Raw genomic sequence first — 21,698 nt, forward strand, 5'->3', positions numbered from 1 at the left:
GGATGGGGCTTGGAGCAACCTGGTCTAGCAGAAGGTGCCCCTGCCCATGGCAGCAGGTTGGAACTAGATGATCTTTAAAGTCCCAAGCCAAGCCATTTTATGATTCTATGACATAGCCAGGACAGCTGACCCAACCTGACCAAAGGGATATCCCATAACACATGGTGTTGTGCTCAGCAATACTAAGAAGAATACTAAGCTAAGAAAAAGGAGGGGGGCATTCATTATTAAGGCATTTGTCTTCCAAAGCAACCACTGTGCATACTGAGGCCCTACTTCTCAGCAAGTGGCTGGACATCACTTACTGATGGGAAGTAGAGAATAAATCTTTTTCTTTGCTGTGTTTCCCTGCGCAGGCAAGGACCCTCGGGTCCGGATTGTGAGAGTTCCTCGGCAGAGGTCTGGCCATGCGGCTGGAGAAATAAACATCTCTGAAACATCAACCAAGAATCTGTCTATATATATATATTTCTTTTCCACTGCCTCCTGGTTTGGTGCACAGTGTTACAGTATCCCTGCTGTAACAGAGGGGGAGTGAGAGAGCTGCTTGGTGGGTACCTGGTAGCCAGACAAGGTCAACTCACCACAAATATTGAAAAAATATAGCCCTCACATTACTCCTAATTCAGAGTAATCCACTTTTAAAAACTGTGGCTACAAAGGAGAAATGTTCAGAAAGGTAATCAACCCATTTTCTTGCTTTTGGAGGCTTAGGCAACATTGCACACAGGCAAGTTTGATATGGTCTCTTTTAGCTCAGTTTTTCTCCCCATATACTTCAAATATTTAATAGGGATGGGGATGTAAGCAGAGATGCTTGTTAATTCAAGTTGATATGGTCTAATTCTTATCCCAAAATGAAAGGACTGTTAGGTTATGCTCTAAGAGTCTACCTAACCATGATCAAAACACATTGCAAATCCTCTTGACCTAGGTAACAAAAGGATCTAAAACCTTCCACCAGTTGGATACATCTAAAAGCAGCACAATCTCCTTAATCTGGACAGAGAGAAGGAAACTACAAAAACACTAAAAGTTACAGAAGTCTCCCATTCATGAATTATCCTTTGAAAGGGTCTTTTACTAACCAAAGCTTTGGCCAAGATAAAGCTCAAATGCATAGAACCATGCAATAACAAGGTCACAACTACAATCAGAAAGTCCTTTTGTCCATCAAATGAAATACATCTTTTTTTCTCCTTCTGCTATGCAGAAAATTTTGTAGTTAAAGGAAAAGGCAACAGTTTTGAAATTTAATTAGGTTTGGCAAGAGCATTCAGTCTTCAAAGTAATTCTTCTACTTTGGTCAAAGTTTCCCTACAAATCTCTTCTTTGAGAGGAAAAAAAGAGAAATAAATTGACACAGAGGCAAACATAACAGGCCAGTAACACAATACCATGCAAATCAAAACCAACAGCAAAGATTATCAGGACTGTGCTAGGCTTTGGGACAGGTCTGAACACAACAGAAAAATACTTGGAACAACTGTTGGGTGAGAGGGTGTCTGCTCTGCAGGCAACAGAGAGGAGGCAAAGGGATGAAGTTACAAGAATTATGGTGGGAAACAAAATACCTTGAAAGCCAAAAAATCACATTTTATGGCTCAGAATTCAAGTGTGGATTTTTTGGGGAGGGTTCATTTTGGTGGGTTGGGTTTGGGGTTTTTTGTTTTGTTTTGTTTTTTGAAAGCTGATAAATCTTACCATCTTGTTAGTAGTTTTCTGGAATAGAAAAAATAGAAACAAAACATCTGAAGAAGCTGTGTAAATAACAGGAGGAAAGTACATTCTTGGGAACATAGATGAGATAGAATGGGGGAAGAACAAGATGCTACAAGGACTGAGGCAAATTTTTTTCTACAGACTGTCAAGTTGGAGGGTTTTTTTATTTATTTTCAAGTGAGGAAAGTACTACTGTTTCTCCCTCTTTCTCACTGGGAGCAACAAAAAAGCCAGAGAAGGACAAATAATTCCACACAGTTGATCTTAAAAAAATTAAAGAAATTAACTTAATGAAACTTAACATTTTATGAAAGGAGATTAATTCTGAATGCTTTTCTTTTTTTTTTGTAAACATGGTCACAGTATAACACAATAGGTATACTGGAATAGAGCTAGAAAAGCCATCAGATATATAGTATTGGATTACTGTGCATTTTACTACTAAAAAACATGCAGGTTCTTATTGTAAAATCATTAATGTAAAATCAGTAACAGACATCTAAAACATACCAATACAGCTATATGATAGTCACAGAATATACTTCATTCTCTTGTGACAATGTTTGACAAGAGCAATGCAAACTCTATCCATTGTTTCAATATATATGCATCCTTTACATAAAAATACTTACATATATCTGGATCTTTACTTTTCTTTGTTTTGTTACTAAGACTTATCTCAAATCTATTAATATCAGATGAAAGATCGCTAGGGGAAAAGACAAAAAGCCTCAATTAATACTATACTTGGCCAACATTTAAATTTATTCTAAAGTTATTTCAATCCTGAGTTCTCATGACCAGCCAAAGACAATCATATTAACAAAGATACTTAGATTCATACATAAAATTCTATCCATCCATTTGTGGATCCTGTATAACCATGCATACAGTATTTTTAAAAAGCAGATACAAAACAGTACAGTGCAAAGAATCTTAAATGCAATGCAACTTTCAAGTGAAATTCAGTAATTCAATAAGATTAAGACTTACTCAAAGACAAATTCTTCTGACCAGACAGGGTTCTGCCCTTCCCTGATATGTGTTTTTGCTACCTGGACACTGTTCAGGTAGATGTTACAATATGGATTAGTAAAATGTTTTACTGGGAGCGTATGAGCTTCTTCTACATGCAAGATAAGACTGCTGACCTAAAGAAAATACACAAAGTTTATTTATTTAAGAAAGAATGGAATTCTCTCCTCCCTCCCCCATGTGGAGGCTTAATGTTAAGGAATAAATATTAAATACAAAATATAATTTCCTAATAGAAAAAGCAGGGAAGAGGAATAATGAAAGAAGATTTTAAGAGGCACCAGGGACAAAGTAAGAGCAACAACTTGAAAATAAACCTCCAACACCATAGCTTTAACTCATTTTTTACTTTTAAAACCATCACTATAAGATTTACAATTACTAACTTTTCTATGCATAGAAAATTCTGCTGAAGCTAAAGACTTGTATCTTCAGTAAGAACCATGGACAAATCCAAACACAATGCTGCATTTTGTGCTTTCCTAACAGATTAGGCTCAATTGGAGTCAGCAGCGAACCCTGGCAGCCAAGAGGGCAAACCACATCCTGGGGTGCATCAAGTACAGCATAACCAGCCAGTCAAAACGGATGATGATCCTGCTGTATTTAGCATTGGAGCAGCCTCACCTTAAGTACTGTGTGCAATTCTGGGCCCCACCATTTAAAAAGGATGTGAAGGTCCTTGAATGCATCTAGAGAAGGGCAACCAAGCTGGTGAAGGAGTTGGAATGAATGTCCTATGAGGAACAGTTGAGGACTCTGGGTTTGTCTAGTTTGGAGGGAAGGAGGCTGAGGGGTGACCTCATTGTTCTCTACATACAGCTTCCTGAGGAGGGGAAGTGGAGGGGGAGGTGCTGATCTCTTCTCCCTGGTATCCACTGACAGGATGTGTGGGAATGGTTCAAAGCTGCACCAGGGGAGGTTTAGACTTGACATTAGGAAGCATTTCTTTACCCAGAGTGTGGTCAAACAGTGGAACAGGCTTTTCCCAGAGAGGTGGTTGATGTCCCAAACCCATCAGTGTTTAAGAGGTACTTGGATGATGCCCTTACTTAATACTATGATTTAACTTTGATTTAACTTTTGGTCAGCCCTGAATTGATCATGGTGTTGGACTAGGTGATTGCTGTAGGTTCCTTTCAACTGAAATATTCTATTCTATTCTAAAAACCAGTAGATTATATAAAATTCCCTTAACACACTACACTCTTTTCTCCCTGTTATAAGGAAGATATTAGTCTGTACCATAGATTCTCAAAATAAGAGCACTCGGAAACTCAATTTCCAAGAAAGGAGAAGTGAACACTGAACTAATTTACATTAAATACATTTTAAACACTCTACTATTTTACAAACTTCTGAATTGCATGCAATTCATAGCTTAATCAAATATCTACTGATATCAACTGAAGTCAATTTAGTCAAATAGAGGAAATATCATACTTGATCAGGTCAAAATTTCATTTAAATGCAAATATTCAGTACCAGAAATTTCAAAGGACAGTTCGAGAAACCCTGAAACTGATATAACTTCTGTAAGGCAGTCATGGAAGTATGATTTTTGATCTTTATACAGTTCATCTACCTTGATCATTCATGCTTTTTATACTTTTCAGCTCTCTAAATAGTCCGATACTTCCCACACTTATTTACGTGGAAATTCTTTTATTCATTCCAGCCTATAGTTTTCTCATTTTCTTTATACATTTGATATAAGATGATCAAAACTAACTGTATCCTAAATGAGAATACCATAAATATTAAATGGTATCTATCTTCCATATTATTCCTTCATGCAGCCTAACATTTGCTTTGTGTTTGCAAGTACAGAATTATTTCAGATGATCACACTGTAGGTGCTTTGCTTTTTTGGCTCCAAATTTCTTCTGCCACTTCATATATTAATTGACCTAATTTAGTTTACTTCTTCATAAGTATTCAATCATCTTTAATGTTGACCAGAGAATAATTCTGCATTTCCTAAAAAAAACCCACCCATAAAATGTATTCCTTTTCCTATAGACTGGTAAAACAGCTACTTCCAATATTCATAGCATTCAAAGATACCAGGGATTCTTGATTCCCATTATTCTTCAATCACTTATGTAGTCATTTATGATTATCTGTCCTCTATCTCTGAAAGAAATTCTGGCCACAACAGTACTCTCAAGAAACCAAAAGAATATACACCATAATCACAGTTAAGCATGTATTTGTCACTGAAAAATGAATAATATTAATTATACTATTCTTTTGGTTACATGTGACATAAGTCTGTCAAATCTGGTGAACTGTAAGAGTAAAGACAATACAAACGCTGAATTGTTGACACTTTTACTTGAATGTGATCAGAAATTAATACCTACCAAAGTATCTGCCAATTGCCTAAACACCATTTAGATCTTTGTGTATATAGATATTATAATAGAGTGGAAGTGATTCCCCTTGGCTTAACAAAGGTACTGTATAACTCAAAGAAAAAGAAAGTACATGCAGGATTTACTATTGTTGAAAGGAAAGTTCTGACATATATCATCATTTTGCAACAAGGAGGCAACCTCTCCCCCCCTCCCCCCCCCCCCCCATCTATATAGCTTTACCTGACGTAGACGTTTATTTGATGTCCCTGGACTGTTTTTCCTTAAACTGCAAAACATCTGCAGAGCCTTCATCCAGTCCTAAAAGATAAAGGCACAAAACAGTGTAACAAAAAGTCAGATACAGCTTCTTGCAATAGAACTGACATATCAAAAAGTATCTGAAGTTGTTTCTTTATCTTAAAAAGAGCCAACTTGTATACAACTCAGAGTATGAAAATTTGAATAGTAAAGCAAAATCCATATATTTCTCAGTAAATCTAAAAAGACATTTGCAAATTTGAGTTTCTCTTTTAGAAATATCAAGCATTACTAATGGATATACAGTGTGACCTTTATCAATTTTCCAGATTAGTCATACTTAATTAAATAAAAAATGGTATATAAATTGAGGCAAGACTTGATTGCTTCTGAGAAAATAACAGATAAGTCAAACTGTTCTGATCATTCTCTCCTCTATTTTTATATGCAGTTGTATTTATGCGCTTCAAACAAAAAGCAGCATTAACAGAAAAACACTGAAAAGTATAACCTTCACCCCCATTCTCTCTGCTCACAAATACATAAAGCAGAGTAGATACTTGGGAAGGTGGAAGATATGCTATAGCCTCATTTCTCATGTTTTCACATCCCACGCCCTCAAATTTTGTAAGTTCTCGTGAAGCACAAAATTTAGGCTTTGACTAACATTCATAAAGGTGTAGGTCAAAGATCTGCTAGCTACTCTCAAAGTGCAATTTAATAATTTTTAAAATACAGGTCCATTCAATATTGCAGCTATTCTCAAGTAAACCACTTTGGGAGTGAAGTTTAAGCTTTCAAAACCTTCCACAAAACAAGGAACTGTCAACTATGCATCAAATTTTTATTAGCTTGTGTCTTGGGCTTGCTTTCTTATTCAAATAAGAAAAAGCAAATAAAGAACCAGAGAACTTACTAAACACTCTAAAATAATCTAAATATTTCCTAGATACAGTCATCTTTATTCTCCCTTCTAATGGGAAAATCTATCCCCTTAAACATCACAATTTACAACAGCAGGTAGGAACAATGCACTATAGTACGCACAATGACACTAGCTATGTCATGAGGCTAGCATATGTAATGTATATGAGGCTAACACTCCATTACATTCACTTAATGATTTGTACAAACCTCAGACAACATGCAATCCATTGGACAGCTGCTTTGATATTTACCACATTATATAAAAACCATCAAATTTTCCTTAGTATGCCAATAAAACTATTCTTCTGTGAAATGTTACAAAGTACAGACAGCTGTAACTTCTGAGAACACAAGCATCAGTAAAACATCTGACTTACCTGAACCAGAATCATTTTATAAAAGAAATCCCAGTATTCTGTATAAATGCAGTGAACATCTTAAGTGTTAAGCAAATCTAAACCAAAAGCAGATTATACCAAATGTTCAGAAAATAGGACAGGATATTCTGCATGTCCTGACAGGATATTCTGCCTACTACACATTCTTAAATAAAATCAAATGCATAGCTTAACTTCTGAGACAAAATGTCTATTTTTGAGCTCTGGAATACCAAAACAACTTGATAAGAACATTGTCACATCCTCCATATGCTCTCCTATTAGTGAGTGACTTTTAGAGAATTAAATTCCATTCCTACATTTCTTAATCAGCAAACATTAACTGTTAGAGAGCTAATAACTAAATGATACCAATGTAAAACACAAAAACCCCTTTATTTTATGCAAGATCAGGGCCTAAGACAGGACAAATAACTGCAAATGGCTTGACAGATTTTGATTGGTGGGCATACCTGCATTAGCATTTTAGTTCTTATCAGGAATGTGCTCTTGAAACAAAACTCCCACTTACCATGCTCTGGTTCATTAGTTGGAAGAGTGTTGGAAAGCAAACTTTTTTTTTTGCACTGAACAACTCCAAAATATATTCTCCAGAAATATCTAATGGACACTAATGGAAGTTCAGTCCATGGGACCAGACTAGAACTCCTCTAAAGCAGAATCCCTAAAGCATAGGTAATGTAGGTGCTGGATTATCATCACCAACTATATCCCTTACATATCTGCTATTATTGAATGGTAATATTTGCTAATGTAGACATAGCCACCATACATTGTACACTTGCTTTCTATTAGAGAAGGATATCATTAAACACTACAAAACAAAAAATTGCTTTTAAAATTATATTTACCAACAAAAGCTCTCACCTGTACTTGCTCTTGAGTTTCTCCTGCAAAGTAAAAGATGTAATGCTCTTCACTGAAGTGCTGAACTACTATCTGAAAACAGTTTGACCTTAAAATCAAACAAAACAAAAATGTTGGAAAAAAACCCAACAAGAAAAGTCTCTACATGCTTCAAAAGTGCATTTTGGTTGGAATAAATGATGTAATTTCAAGAAAACTGCACTCTAGTTCAACTAGTTTGTTTCAGAATATTTAAGAAACTTGGAACCGTTTGTATTGAATATACATGTACACTGACTTACACTTGAGGCAAAATGCATCTGATAGCATTAACAAGTCTTTTATGAGGACTATTCACCACAAACATTTTAAATCATGCACAGGTTCAGCATTACATCCCAGGCACTTAACCATGCATTATGGATTTGTTGTTTTAGGAGTTCAGGAAACTATATTAACATAAGGAATTCTTTATCTGAATGTGTTCCACAGCTCTCACAACCAATAAAATGTGTACTGGATCATGATCAAATATGTGTCAGAAACCTTTAAAGCTTTAAATGTGACTATAACATCTTCTCCATTTTATGTATGTACACTCATTTGTCAAGAAATATAAAAAATATTTTGTACTGTTACATTAAAAGTTGCACACTACAAGTGCACTGAGTCTTCCACATTACCTTCAAGGTAATTTGGCTCTCCCAAACACAGAGTTACATGAAGGATCTTACTTCACTTGCATATGATATTTCGGTATTCCCTTCCCCCCATCCATTGTTTAGATAAATACTGGCATGGCATTTTGTGGCTATGCACACAGGAGGATTGAGGAGGGGGACAAAAAGTAGCTGGGTCAGGGGCTACTTAAATTATTGTCAAAGACATGCAAAGCTACAGCTCTCACTGTACTTCTGAGAAAAGGGGAAAGATATTTTAAGTAGGTGGTAAAAATAAGAGGAATTTTGTCTCAACTACAGTTCTTCATCAACAGCTTTCCCAAGCAGGTGCAACCATACATCTCCTTCTACTCACACTTTCAGTGTTACTTATTATCCGAATATATTTTAACCCACAGTACAGTGTTTCTTAGAAGCTGCTCAACAGTCATCATAAACCAAAACACTCCTTGTTTACAGTCTCCACCAAAGTTTCATGTATAATTGCCAACTTTCATGAGGAATATTTCAGTATTTTTTAAAATTGTACTCTCATATCTATGGCTCCTCATTGCAATAGTTGTGCAGATTTTTCAAAATGATTAAGAAATGTATAAAAATCAGATGCTGCAAGAACACCAGACCTTTGCAGCTTAAGAAATGCAACTAATTTTAAACATCTTCACATTATCTATGTGAAAAGACTTAAAGTTGATTAAATACTCTTAATAAATATTAAGATGCATGAAATAACCAGAGCTGCTGTTTAATGTGTTTTTCTATCTGTTATGAAAAAATAACAACATTTGCAGGAGTAAATGCATCTTTTTCTTCTATATCGGACAGGACTGCATATTTTTTTGTAATTAACAATGAAAAAAAGTGTGATCTCTTTTATCTTAGTTACCAGTGATATCAGGAAGTGTTTTGATTCTCAATGTCTTTGCCAATAATCAAATCACTCGCAGTTGACATATTTAGTACAGTAAATGAAACTGTGAAAATGCTCTCTTGCAAAAATAATTTTTAAAATATTTGCTTATATGAACTAACTTGTTCCTCTAACGTTGGTTGGTCTAATCTGATTCTTATTGATTCCTAAATAGAAAAGCACTGACACATTATCTACCTAATTTAGCTTTCTAATACCTATCAACAAAAGAATGTAGATCTTTTGGAACTGACAAAATTCTTGATCTTATCAATTCTTGGTTCAATAGGATTAAAACTCAATACAGTTGCTTCACAATCTTTTTAATACATGTAGAACAATTCATACACAATATTGAAAAATGACAGTACAAAAGGCCGAATCATTATCACATCCTATTACATGAGAAAATCTTAAATTCTAAAATTTCTTACTAGAAGCTGTTTATGAACAGTTACTAGCAATCAAGTTGCCATGGCTTAAGTTTCCATTAATCAGTTAAATTTGTCTACATATGCACTTGCAATCGACACCAATTATGGAATAAAATGCAATATGAACCAAGAGTCACAGTACTTGCATTTCACAATCAGCAAAAGCTAAAAAAAACCCCCAAAACAACAACCAACCAAAAAAAAACCCCACACGTGGACAGTAACAAGGGTCAAGTGTCAAAACCCAAGTTTATTGTGCCAGGCCAACTTGCTCATTAGTGACAAATTGTTTGTATCTTGTATATGCCTCAAACTAGTAGTTTACTGTCCTGCTGCATGTACAAGAATTAAAAGCCAGTGCCCTACCTGCCAAATAAACTGTCGTGTACTCCATAGACCGAGCACACACTAAGGTCTATTAATCCTTTAGGTTTTGTGGCTCGTTTTTCACTTTCAAAATAAATAAGGTGGGCATCATTTCCCTCCAATATAAAGTACAAGTTTTTCCATCTCTTTCCTTTGCCTGTAAGGAAAGCAAGTAAGAAATTACAATATTGTTTTAAAGAAAATGTAAATTTTGTAAATGAAGATAAAAGAGAAAAGTAAGGTTTTTGTCAAAATGCAAACAGAAGAACAACGTACAGTGAATTATGTTTAAGCAATAATATCAGTATACATACTCAATTTTTTCAGCATGTAGCTAAAACTAGACCCTCTTCACAGATTAAAGTACAATTTTAGATGGTTCACTACACATTTTCATTAATCTCAACAGGATTAAACCAGTGAGTGTGAGCTCCGTTCATATCAGTGAGAAGACTACATCTATACAGTTTGCAAATAATGTATGATGCTGTAAGCAATCTAATTTATTATGGCTATTTTAAGTAAGAAACAGAGTTCTCTTTACATGAGAAAATGATTCCTAAACTCTTACCAACTGATCAGCATAACAAATTGCATCACAATATCTTAAATCAAAATTACTAAAAAACACAAATGGGAATACAGTATATGCAAATCTGGATCAGAACTGTACCCCAAACACACATATATAAAAAAATTGACCAGTTTCACATTTCAGAAAAAAAAAAAAAAGGCATTAATAAAAAAAATGTTAATACCTGGAGATTTATATGTCGAGATTTGTTGGAAGACAAATTAGATGTACCAGTAAAATGTGGATTTAGGCACTGACTAAAACAAAAATAAATCACTCATTGTTTAATGTCCACTGAATAAAACTGATAAGGTTCTGCAGCTAATTCATGCATAAACCACAGTACATTTTGGAAAAACATTCAGCCTTAATTTTCATCTTGATCATTATAGAGCCACCACAGCCCTTCGTAAACAACCTTTTGCTCACTTCAATTTTGCCTCCACTAGTACCACTACTACACAAAATATGCATACATATCTGCATTTTTTAGAAAAAAAATACATTTTAAAAATTAAACAGAACTCACTTTTTTTCAGAAGATATCCTTTTTTGACAATATTTTTATAAAAAGCATCCTTTGTTTTGCGACGAATTGTATTGTAGATTTCTTTTCCATCCACTGTATCATTAAACACTTGTTCTTGATGCTGGTAAACAAGGAAGAAATCAACATTTTTTTAAGCTCAGAGATCACTGTGAAACAATTGCATACTATCCAGCTGCAATCGAACTTTTATTGAATGCTACCAATTCTTTATTCTCTCATGTATCTTAACAAATCAATATAATTTAATACAATACCTTTGGCAGAAATATAATATAACTATTTCTTGTGGAATGATTAGGCCACAATTGTAATATGAGAAGAAAAACAAGGTTTAAATACAGACCAACTTTCAAAAAGTAACATCTATTTATTTGTTTAATACTAAATAGAAAGCAGCATCTTTCAGCGATTTATGCAAAATTTACACAAATCTTTAAAGGTTATTTAGCTTCTAACTGTCTTCTACCACAGATTTTGGGACTGAGTAATTAAGGATTAACTCTGAATCAACAAGAATGTTATAGATCACAATAAAAACTGAATTATTAACACACAGCTAATGCACAGTTCCTCACTAATCTTATTAGCACTCATATCCTAAATGACTATCATTGTAACAAAAAGCAATAGGAAAAAGTAGAAACAGGACATCAAAAAAGGATAAATTCACATATAAAACAAAGATCTGGAAATGTAGTTACCCAGCTAGAATGGCCAAAAGCCAAGCCAAGTTTGACCTTACCAAGTCAGCTGATCAGCAAAAGTTCTTTAGCCATAAGAAAACATGAAAAGTGAGACTATCAAGCAGTGAGAACAGTATCAAGATGAAGTGATATGCACTAGCTCCATACTAAATACTTTACTTTTCTCTCCTCTATTCTATAAGAATCATGGTTTTGAACATGACAAAGGCAAGATGAAAAACATTTCAGTAATAGGAATTACAGGGCTGACAATAGAAGCAATATCCAAGTTTTTACTAACTCCATATGATCTCCATAACATATCTATGAAAGAAATAACATACAAAACAACACATCTAGTGAAAAATGTTTTAAAGTAAATTTCAAAATTAAAAACAGGAAGTCTATTAGATTGAAGCAAACAGCATGCAAGACTTTTGATTTTTTTTTCTTCAAAAACAGAGCATGACAGTATGTGGTAATTACACTACCAATATCTTTTTTTTTAAACAAAATCACAAATATATCTGAATAACTTAAAATAATTTGATGCAGTCTCACATGGCAAATTAGTCAACACAGAGAGTTATTTATACAGGAACCATAACTGGATAGACAAAGTGTCAAAAGGAAGATGATTGCCATAATCCAAAAAGAATGATGAAGAACATGGAAAGTTATTGGGTGAAGCTTTTCAAGGATGTCTCTGAATTCAAGTTTCCTCACATTTGTCTCAAACACATTGAAGAGCATGAGTTAATAGTAGCAGAAAACTGGGAAGCATTGATGACAAGTCAATCAGCAAAAAAAAACCCAAAAAACAATCAGAATAATAAGGTATAAGTCTAAAAATACACAATAAAATTTGCTCTTGTTGATACTTACCAATAGTAAACAATATAATACAATGTGGGTACAGTAATGACACAGATAACTTTCTAGGATATGACACAGATAACCTTCGGCAATCTGGTAAACACTCTCAGAAAAAAGGAATTACTAATGACATCGCATTCTGAGCTGTTCTGGTCCATTACATTCAAGAAACACAAACTCACACTGGAACTGGTGGTAGTAGGGCAACTACAAGGATCTTATGAAGAGACAAAAACCAGATTTTGGTATGCTCATCTTAGTGAGCTGACTAAAGAAGAATACAAGAAATGCCATTGAATTTCTATAATAGATCTAACAAAGGGGTAGCTATTTAGGTTAGAAATTAAAACCAAATTTTTAACCATCAAAACAGGAAAGCTGAAGAATAGATAGGGAGAAAGGATAAAAATATACTTTTGAACTAGTTATAACTTTATGAAAAACTAGACAATATGGTTTGTTTATTATCAGTGGTCTCTTAGGATGAATTTATGCTACAGGGCAACAATGTTCTTGAACACACCCTGTAATCCCGGCCCCTTGATCATCTCTGAAGCTCTTCTGTTCATATAGATTTTCTCTGAGGGAAGAAAGATACTAGACACAGAAGAATAGAGAGCAGCCTAGTTCAGGGACCAGAGTTAGGGGCACAAGATGGAGCATTTACACCCCAGAGCACAGACAAAGCTTATCATAACTTCTGTTTACTACAAGCCAACCTTAGATAAACAAATGCATATGAAAATAAAATGAAAGTAACACACAAACTCAAAACAAAAATTCAGGAGGGGGTGATGCTGTTTAACTACAATGGATACCACTGCAGTAATTCAGTTCCTATATTTTAAATATTTGAGGATTAAGTCAATACCTTCAATAACAAGCGCTCAGAGATGAAGTTTTACCTGCATTGGAACAGGATCTTTAAGGTAATATCCTTCAACAATCTGTTCTTTTCTATAATGTTCAATGATCTCAGCAATACTGTTCAAATAAGAAAAATAAGATTTAAAATGTTAAGTCAATTAGTTTTTCCTCTGTATGAGACATGCAATCACACTACATTTCCTCACAAATTTATAATAAAAATCAAGTGTTAAACATCATAATCTCATTTGCAGCAATGACAATCTACTAATACATTGAAGTCAAGAAAATTCACAGAACTGTACTTATTTATTCTAAACTTCACAGAATATTTTCAATCAGTTGTTGAAAATGCATGTATTGAGTATGTCTAGGATGGAGTTAACTTTCCCCACAGCAGTCCTCACAGTGCTGTGCTTTGTATTTTTAGCTAGAAAGATGTTGATAAACAACCAGTTTTGGCTACTGTTGAGCAGTGCTCCCACAGCATTAAGGCTGTCTCTCCAACCCCATTCCTCAAAAGCCAGGAGGCTGGGGGTGGGCAAGAGCTTGGGAGGGGACATAGCCAGGAGAGCTGACCCAACCTGACCAAAAGGATATCCCATACTCTATGATGTGCTCAGCAATAAAAGCTAAGAGAAGGGGGGGAGAGAGGGGGGCATTCATTTTTAAGGCATTTGTCTTCCAAAGCAACCACTATGCATACTGAGGCCCTACTTCCCAGCAAGTATATGGACATCACTTGCTCATGGGAAGAAGAGAAAAAAAATCTTGTTTTTCCTTTGCTTCCATGTGCAGCCTTTACTTTTCTTTGTTAAACTGCCTTTATCTTGACCCACAAGTTTTTCACCTTATTTTTCTCCCATTCCCACTGAGGGGGCTGGGGGGTGAGAAGGGGTCTTGGTGAGCACATGGCAACCAGACACAGTCAACCCACCACAATGCCAAATGAGTACACTACCTTTTCCACATTCAAGTAACACATGTGCATTTCTCAGCTCTCCAACCAGGCTGAAAATTGCTATTTTATTAATAGTAATTTTCAAAGTCCTAGAGTAACTAGGGAAGGGGAATGGAAGATATTTCAAACTGTGGAAATCAAGTTATTTCTAGGAAGACAGGAATGGGAAATAAAAAAAGTTTTGTAACATGGATTATGCAGATTGTACTTCAAATCACTGAACCATCATGTTAAATTAAATACCCAGTCAGTAACATGCCTCTATGAGTAAGCTTACATTCTAATTACCAAAGTCAGGTTTAAATTCTATTTTGAAGGATCAGGAAAGAAGTAGTGACAATCTAAAATTCAACATATCTTTGAATTGCTCTTATTTTTGCAGTTATTGAAAGTTACATTATAATAAAGAGAAGTTAACATCAACACAGATGAAACATCCATATATGAAATATAAACCTGATGATAAAGAAGTAATTCAGAAGAGAACAAAAACATACATGATGTGTTTTCTCATTTCATATAGACTGTTAGTTGTATGTGCAAATGTAATTAAAAAGGCACACGATAGATCTTTGGCCTATTACAATTGGATAAAATTTTAGCAAAAGGAAAAATATAGGATACTATAAAAATGATAATAAAAACAATAATAAAATACATGTAACTAAAACAATAGAAATGAATCTATTTGCTTTTTCTCGATTTCATTCTTCTAAAGCTATGAACTAGTGTATACTCATTAAGTTAAAAATGTACACAGGAAGATTAGTTATTTTTTCATGTTTGTAATGACTTGAATTTCTCGGTATTACTAAAACCCAAATAAATTTAAATTTTTATTGATATGCAACATGCATATGCCATTTTCACCATGAAAATTTAAGCTTCACTACACTGCATTGTCTTGGGGTGACTTTATGATGTGTATCCCATGTCGCTGCCCTATGCCCAGAAATTAACTTTGTGCCTTTTTATGCCTCTAAACTGAGCCTGAGAGGGGGAAGGAAAAAACTGAGCAAAACTTTTTCAAAGCAGTTTGCAGCTTGTTCAAGGTCACACAGAGGTTTTTTTTCCAGCTGCAGCAGGGGAGGGAGGAAGCACCCGGCTTGCTGTTTTCCAGTCAGCTTTTGGCCAGTGGTTCAGCTTCTTTTTCTCCGGAGAGAGACTGAGAGTTGAATTTTTTTTCCTTCCCTGGAATTTCAGATTTTCTCCCTTTTCTGCTGGACTGCTTCAGTATTAGAACACATCGGGAGGACTTTCCACGGAGCGCAGAGGGCCTGGCCCTGGGCCAAGCCCCAGCTCCGAGGAGACCAAAGGGAGGATTCTAACACTTTCCCAGGTTTTTTTTCTCCACAGCGAGAGATTTTATTATTTAGCATTATTTTCCTTTTCTCGTGTGTTTGTTAAATAAATAGTTTTATCTCTTTCACTTTCCTTTGAGGAAAATTTATTTTTCCCTGTACCTGGTGGGGGAGGGGTGGTTGTGCCTTCTCTCAGAGGATATATTTCTAAATTTGGCCAAACCGGAACATGCATAAAAGAATCACTCACTGTATTTTGCATGTTGAACAGCTATTGCCAACATGAGGGCAATCAATAATAAAGCAGTTTTATACAATTTCTTTAGCCCTCTTCTCCCCCACACAAACTCAACTCAGATAGTCATTTGTCTTACCACTAAAGCAGTCCAAATGACTGAACAAACCAAACATTACAAACAGAAAGATACTACATATAATCAAATGCACTTGAGAATGAATTTGCAAGTCATCTAAGTTATCTAACATGTAAAATACAAAGCATGAGATTAAACAGACCACAAAAAGAATCAAATGACAGGAAAAAAATATTTATAAAATTTTTCAGCATCTGACAGCAACAAAAGCCTACTTACACAAAATACATCAAGGAAGGTATAAATAAGCATGAATTTAGAAAATGAATGGTTAAACTTGGTTTGTTATGGAAAAATAAATATGAGTCTCAATACTATACTACAGTTACATTAGTAATTGTAAAATGCTTAGCATAGAGTTTATTAGGCTGCCCAGATCCTAGCTACTTGGATAATTTTAAAAGCATCTCATCATAATGGGTAGTATCAGTTTTTTATTACTTAATGGGTGAATTAAGAGTTATTCCAAACGCTGATAAGGACATTAGAACAGAACAGCATTTTACTCTGATAAGGAAAATAGAACAGAACAGCATAGCCTTGGAGAAATAGATAAAGGATGTAACTTAGGCAAACAAAACTCGTGCAAAATGCAAGCAGGATGCCAGCTAAGCTCTGCAAGGCTGAGAAAGCAGAAGTTATGCAAAACAACGATATTGCGCTTACTCAAAAGTGGGGCTCAAGGAACAGCCACCTAAAAAGGACACGGGACGTTGAAGACTACCGAAGAAACATATAAGGACTTCCGATAAGGGGTGCAACTATGTAAAATAAAGTAATACATATACACCAAGTAAGCAGGGATAGCTAATGAATATGTAATCAGTGTGTATGATAAAAACTCTGTTTACCCAATGCTCAGCACGCTTGATTAGAGGAACGATCCTCCACGTCATCAGCATGCTGCAATAAATAATGCCTGCTTTCTAAAACTCAAAACTGTGTTAGAAAGTTTCTATCGGGCTGATTTTGGTATCATTTTTTGGCAACTCCAGATGGGACACTCTGCCTGATCTCCCATGGATCTGAGGGGTCTTTGGATCTTCATGCTGGCACCAGGACTTTCCTGGAGAAGACCACAGACCCTTCGACCAGTCTGGGACACAAGTAAGATCCCATTCAATAATAAGGCATTCTTTTGGGAATCCTGCCCATACAAGATGTGTTGATCTTCCAGCACAGTGGGTAAGTTATTTGGTATTCCAGAATTTGGTATTTGACTTTCTTTTATCGATTGACAATTGTCTTGTATTTGTATTATAACATTTTGGGTCTACTACTTGGAAATGGGTAGTGGACAATCTAAAGGGAGCATTCTGAAAAAATCCCCACTTGGTTGCATTTTGTGACACTGGAGAAAGATTGGCAGGCCCCCATGGGGAACAGCAACCAGGGAGAATTTGATTAAGTATTGTAATCAATGGTGGCCATTGTACAAACTAGACTCTGGAGAAAAGTGGCCACAAAATGGAACCTTGAATACGTTGTTCCACTTAATATTGTTTTTTAGGATGGGAACAGAAATGGGATGAGGTTAGGTATGCTGATATGTTTTTCACTTTGCAGAATCATCCAGAATGGCAGAAAGATTGTGGCTTGAATACAGCCCCCTCAGACCCTTTTGTGCTGGCTCTTGAAAAGGAGAATCAAGGAAAATGGTTAAAACATTACTCTATGTGCAGCATAGAACAAATTTGTTCTAAACATCTCCCTGATAAGGAAGACGATTTAGATCTTATGGTCAGTCCTAATTGCAGGTTGGATGGGGGAACAGATAATCAGGCTGCCAAGACGGAAGTTATGAGGGAACTGGTGCATAAAGAGGCGGATTTAGCACAACTAGAGGAGAGGATTGAGAGGATAGGGAAGATGTATCGAGGAGCAGAGGGTTTTAGTCCGATTGCAGGGAAAACTAGAGCTAAACACAGATGTGATAGTAGCTCCCCTCCATCAGGCGGTAGGTGCAGACAGTCCAATCACAGTAAAAGTGCCATTTTCAAGTAACAGACCTTAATAATTGGAAGTCGATGGCCAGCACCTACCTTTAAATACTAAAAAAAAATATATTTTTTTATAAAACAGTTGCAGTTATGGAAGGAATTTTCAAAGGAATGGTTTCCCTGGAGAAAGGAAGAGGATGAGAATGTGGACAACCATACCTCTGTTGGGGTTTTAAGAGGTCTAGATTTTTTTCTGTTAAAGGAATTTTTCCCCCATACTGTTACTAAGACAACAAATTGCTGGGTGCTTAAGAGAGACAAAAGACCTGGCTGCTCCTTTTGTTTCACCTGGGTGAGTGGTCAGTTAGGTCTCCTGCATTCGGACAGAGAGGAGTCGGCTTGCTTCGGCTGCTTTTCCTTGTGCTGGAAAGCCCCGGGGTCCCAAAGCCACCTTCCCTGCCCCACCGGACGCCGGGCTGTGGCTGCCCTGCCCTGCCGCTGATTCGAGCCTTTGCTACGTTGTAGCCGTGCTCGCCCTGCCAGCCCAGACCTCCGGGGGGTTCCTCGCTTGGATACATCGCGTCTGCCACCCGGGATTTGTGCCCGTCCCTGCCGTTCCAGCCTGCTGTTCCAGCCTGCCGTTCCAGCCGGCTGTTCCCGAGGGCCCGGCCGGACACCGGGGCCAGCTGCCCAGGGGTTTGTGAAGCCTTTGTTCCATCCTTCCCCAGGACCCCAGACCACCACTGCCGCGTGCTCCCCGAGCTCGCTCCGGAGTGCCCCCTGCAGCCGCGGGGAAACCATCACACCTGCCCTGCTCACCGGGAGCCGCCAGCGCCCCTACCGGCTGCGAGCGGAACTGCACCCGAGGGGAAATAGCCTGACAGCCGAGAAGGCTGGGACTGGGTTTGTGATTGTTTGCTGTTACTGCCATAGTTATTGTTGTTTGTTTGACTGGTTATATATATAAATACATATAATAGTAAAGAACTGTTATTCCTATTTCCCACATCTTTGCCTAAAAGCCCCCTTGATTTCAAAATTATAATAACTCGGAGGGAAGGGGGTTGCATCTACCATTCCAAGGGAGGCTTCTGCCTTCCTTAGCAGACACCTGTCTTTCAAACTAAGACAGATCTTGGCGCCCAATGTGAGGCCTGAGGGCATTAAGAGAGAGAGGTGAAAAAGGAACAACAGTTCCTGGATAACTGAATTTTGTGTGCTGGATATAGGAACATTGCTAGGCAGAACTATGTGGTCTATTTTACCCTGGTTCAGGTGGTACATGGTCGTGGCTATATTCTTCCCCTTTGCAGTTCCTTACCTAGACATGGGTCCTCTGACTAAGGCTACCGTTGCTGTTATCCAGCTTGCGCTATGGGTGAGAAGGTGAGGAATTCCTGGGTTTTTAACTTCCTCCGGAATGTGGGCACGCGGATAAACGGCTATCACACACTGAGCGCATGTTTTTAAGGTTATGTTAACAATGGTACCTTCTGTGAGGAAATGACACCAGGGGAAGTTTTCTCCCAACCCCTCAACCAGTTCTTTGGGCCCACTCCACCAATTTTCAAAGGGTTTAGATTCCCTCTGAGTACTAACCACCTGCTGCTGGTAGGCCTACTCTATTTAGCACTCAGGGATAAGTTGAGATTGGCTTGGATAACTACCCAGACACCGGCCTCAGAGACTAGAGAACCTACCCCAGAGCCTGATTCAGCCCCAGAGCCGGACACAGCCCCAGAACCTGACACAGCCCCAGACACTAGAGACCCTGCCCCACAGCCTGATAAAGCCAAGCAGCCCACCTCAGAAATGGACTACCCAAAGTGGGTGGGGGTACTGGTGAAGGGCATGCAGGAAATGCGCCAGAAGATATGCCAGGAGATGGGCCAGGTGCGCCAGGGGATATGCCAATTGCTAAGGGAATACACCTCCTCAGCTAGTGAAAAACCCTCTCCCTGCCCCAAAGAGGGTGAGTCTGATGGTGCAGCAGTGGAACTCACAAATGTTACAACCGTCCAGGTTTCAGCTGAACCACAATGACAACCACAGCCAGCAGCAGTCGCCCCTGTGCAAAGGAGGAAGTATAAGACCAAATCAGTATGACCAGTTAATGATGATGGGGAACCAGGGCCCTCACAACCAGCAGGAGAGACAGAGCCAGAAATCATCACTGAGTCCCTGTCGTACAACAGTCTCCGTGGTATGCGAAAAGCCATTGAGCGAAGGGGGCGTGAGCCTTATACAACCTGGCTGCTTCAGGTTTCGGACCTTATGGGCACAGGTGTGCAACTGGATAGTGGTGAGGCAAGGAATCTGGGATCGTTGACCCAGGACCCAGGTGTGGACCAGATATTTGTGAGGGAGACAGGAACCCTTTCTCTCTGGGAGCGGCTCTTAACAAGTGTGAGAGAAAGGTTGGTTCACTGTTGGGGTTTTAGTTTAGTCCTAGTTTTTTTTTTCTGTTAGAGGAATTTTCTCCCATATGCATGTTGCTAGGGCACAAATGACTGTACTTAAGAAAGACAAAACAGCTGCCATTGGGGGTGAGATGAGCCTGGCGACTCCTTTGTTTCACCTGGGCGTGGGGGCCGTTCGTTCTCAGCGTCTGGAGGGAGAGGCTGCAGAGAAAGGAGCTGCTGGTTCGTGTTTTTGGCGTCTTTCCTTTCTGCTGGAAACAACACCGGGATCCCAAGGCTGCTTTCCCTGCCCCGCTGGAGGCTGGGCTGTGGCCGCCCTGCACCGCTGCTGCTTCGAGCCTTCGTTACGCTGTAGCCGTGCTCACCCTGCCTGCCTGGAGCCCCGGGGGGTTCCCCTTTTGGATACATCTCGTCTGCCACCCCGGGATTTGTGTTTGTGCCTGCCGCTCCGGCCTGCCAGTCCAGCCTGCTGTCTCCGGGAGTCCAGGATCGGCTGCCCGGGGGTTTGTGAAGCCTTTGTTCCATCCTTCCCCGGGATCCCAGGGCACCAGAGCCGCGTGTTCCCCGAGCTCGCTCCGGAGTGCCCCCTGCAGCCGCGGGGGAACCATCGCACCTGCCCTGCTCACTGGGAGCCGCCAGCGATCCCTGCCAGCTGCGAGCGGAACTGCACCCAAGGGTAAATAGCCTGACAGCCGAGAAGGCTGGGACTGGGTTTGTGTTTGCTGTTACTGTCATAGTTGTTGTTGTTTTGTTCGACTGGTTATATATCTATATATCTATACATATATATAGATATAGTAAAGAACTGTTATTCCTATTTCCCACATCTTTGCCGAAAGACCCTTGATTTCAAAATTATAATAACTCAGGGGGAAAGGGGTTATATCTGCCACTTCAAGGGAGGCTTCTGCCTTCCTTAGCAGACACCTGTCTTTCAAACCGAGACATTCACAAAGACAGAATGCAGGAGTACCATCATAGAATGCAGTGGAAGACACTCAAGGAAGGGATCCAGCAGCTAAGAGAGGTGGCAGTATTAGAGGTACTCTTTGGGAGGGATGGACAGCATGATAATGACCCCAATAAGGTCAAGTGCACAGGACAGATGATGTGGAACCTGGCAAAGCTAGGGCCATCGCAATACACCACCTTCATTGCAACGATTGATGCTGACAATAACCGAGAAACAGTGGGCTCTGTTGCCAACAAGCTCAGC

At 38.2% G+C, this 21,698-nt stretch overlaps 1 protein-coding gene across 4 annotated transcripts in view; it reads right to left on the reverse strand.

Annotated features, from left to right (window-relative positions):
* The window catches only part of LOC138102685 (ras GTPase-activating protein 1-like), a 150,716-nt gene that overhangs the window by 71,228 nt on the left and 57,790 nt on the right, over nt 1–21,698 (reverse strand). For all 4 annotated transcript variants that reach the window (XR_011147476.1, XM_069000401.1, XM_069000403.1 and 1 more), the window contains exons 9-15: nt 13,525–13,603; nt 11,040–11,160; nt 9,937–10,093; nt 7,568–7,655; nt 5,358–5,435; nt 2,716–2,873; nt 2,355–2,431 (exon numbers count right to left, since the gene is read on the reverse strand). Coding sequence is in view for 3 of the 4 variants with exons in the window: in XM_069000401.1 (XP_068856502.1) it covers nt 2,355–2,431; nt 2,716–2,873; nt 5,358–5,435; nt 7,568–7,655; nt 9,937–10,093; nt 11,040–11,160; nt 13,525–13,603 (758 nt within the window). In the remaining variant the exon portion in view is untranslated. The remainder of the gene's footprint in view (nt 1–2,354; nt 2,432–2,715; nt 2,874–5,357; nt 5,436–7,567; nt 7,656–9,936; nt 10,094–11,039; nt 11,161–13,524; nt 13,604–21,698) is intronic.

The sequence above is a fragment of the Aphelocoma coerulescens genome (genome assembly GCF_041296385.1).
Source record: "Aphelocoma coerulescens isolate FSJ_1873_10779 chromosome W unlocalized genomic scaffold, UR_Acoe_1.0 ChrW_unloc_scaf_1, whole genome shotgun sequence".
Classification (NCBI taxonomy): Eukaryota; Metazoa; Chordata; class Aves; order Passeriformes; family Corvidae; genus Aphelocoma; species Aphelocoma coerulescens.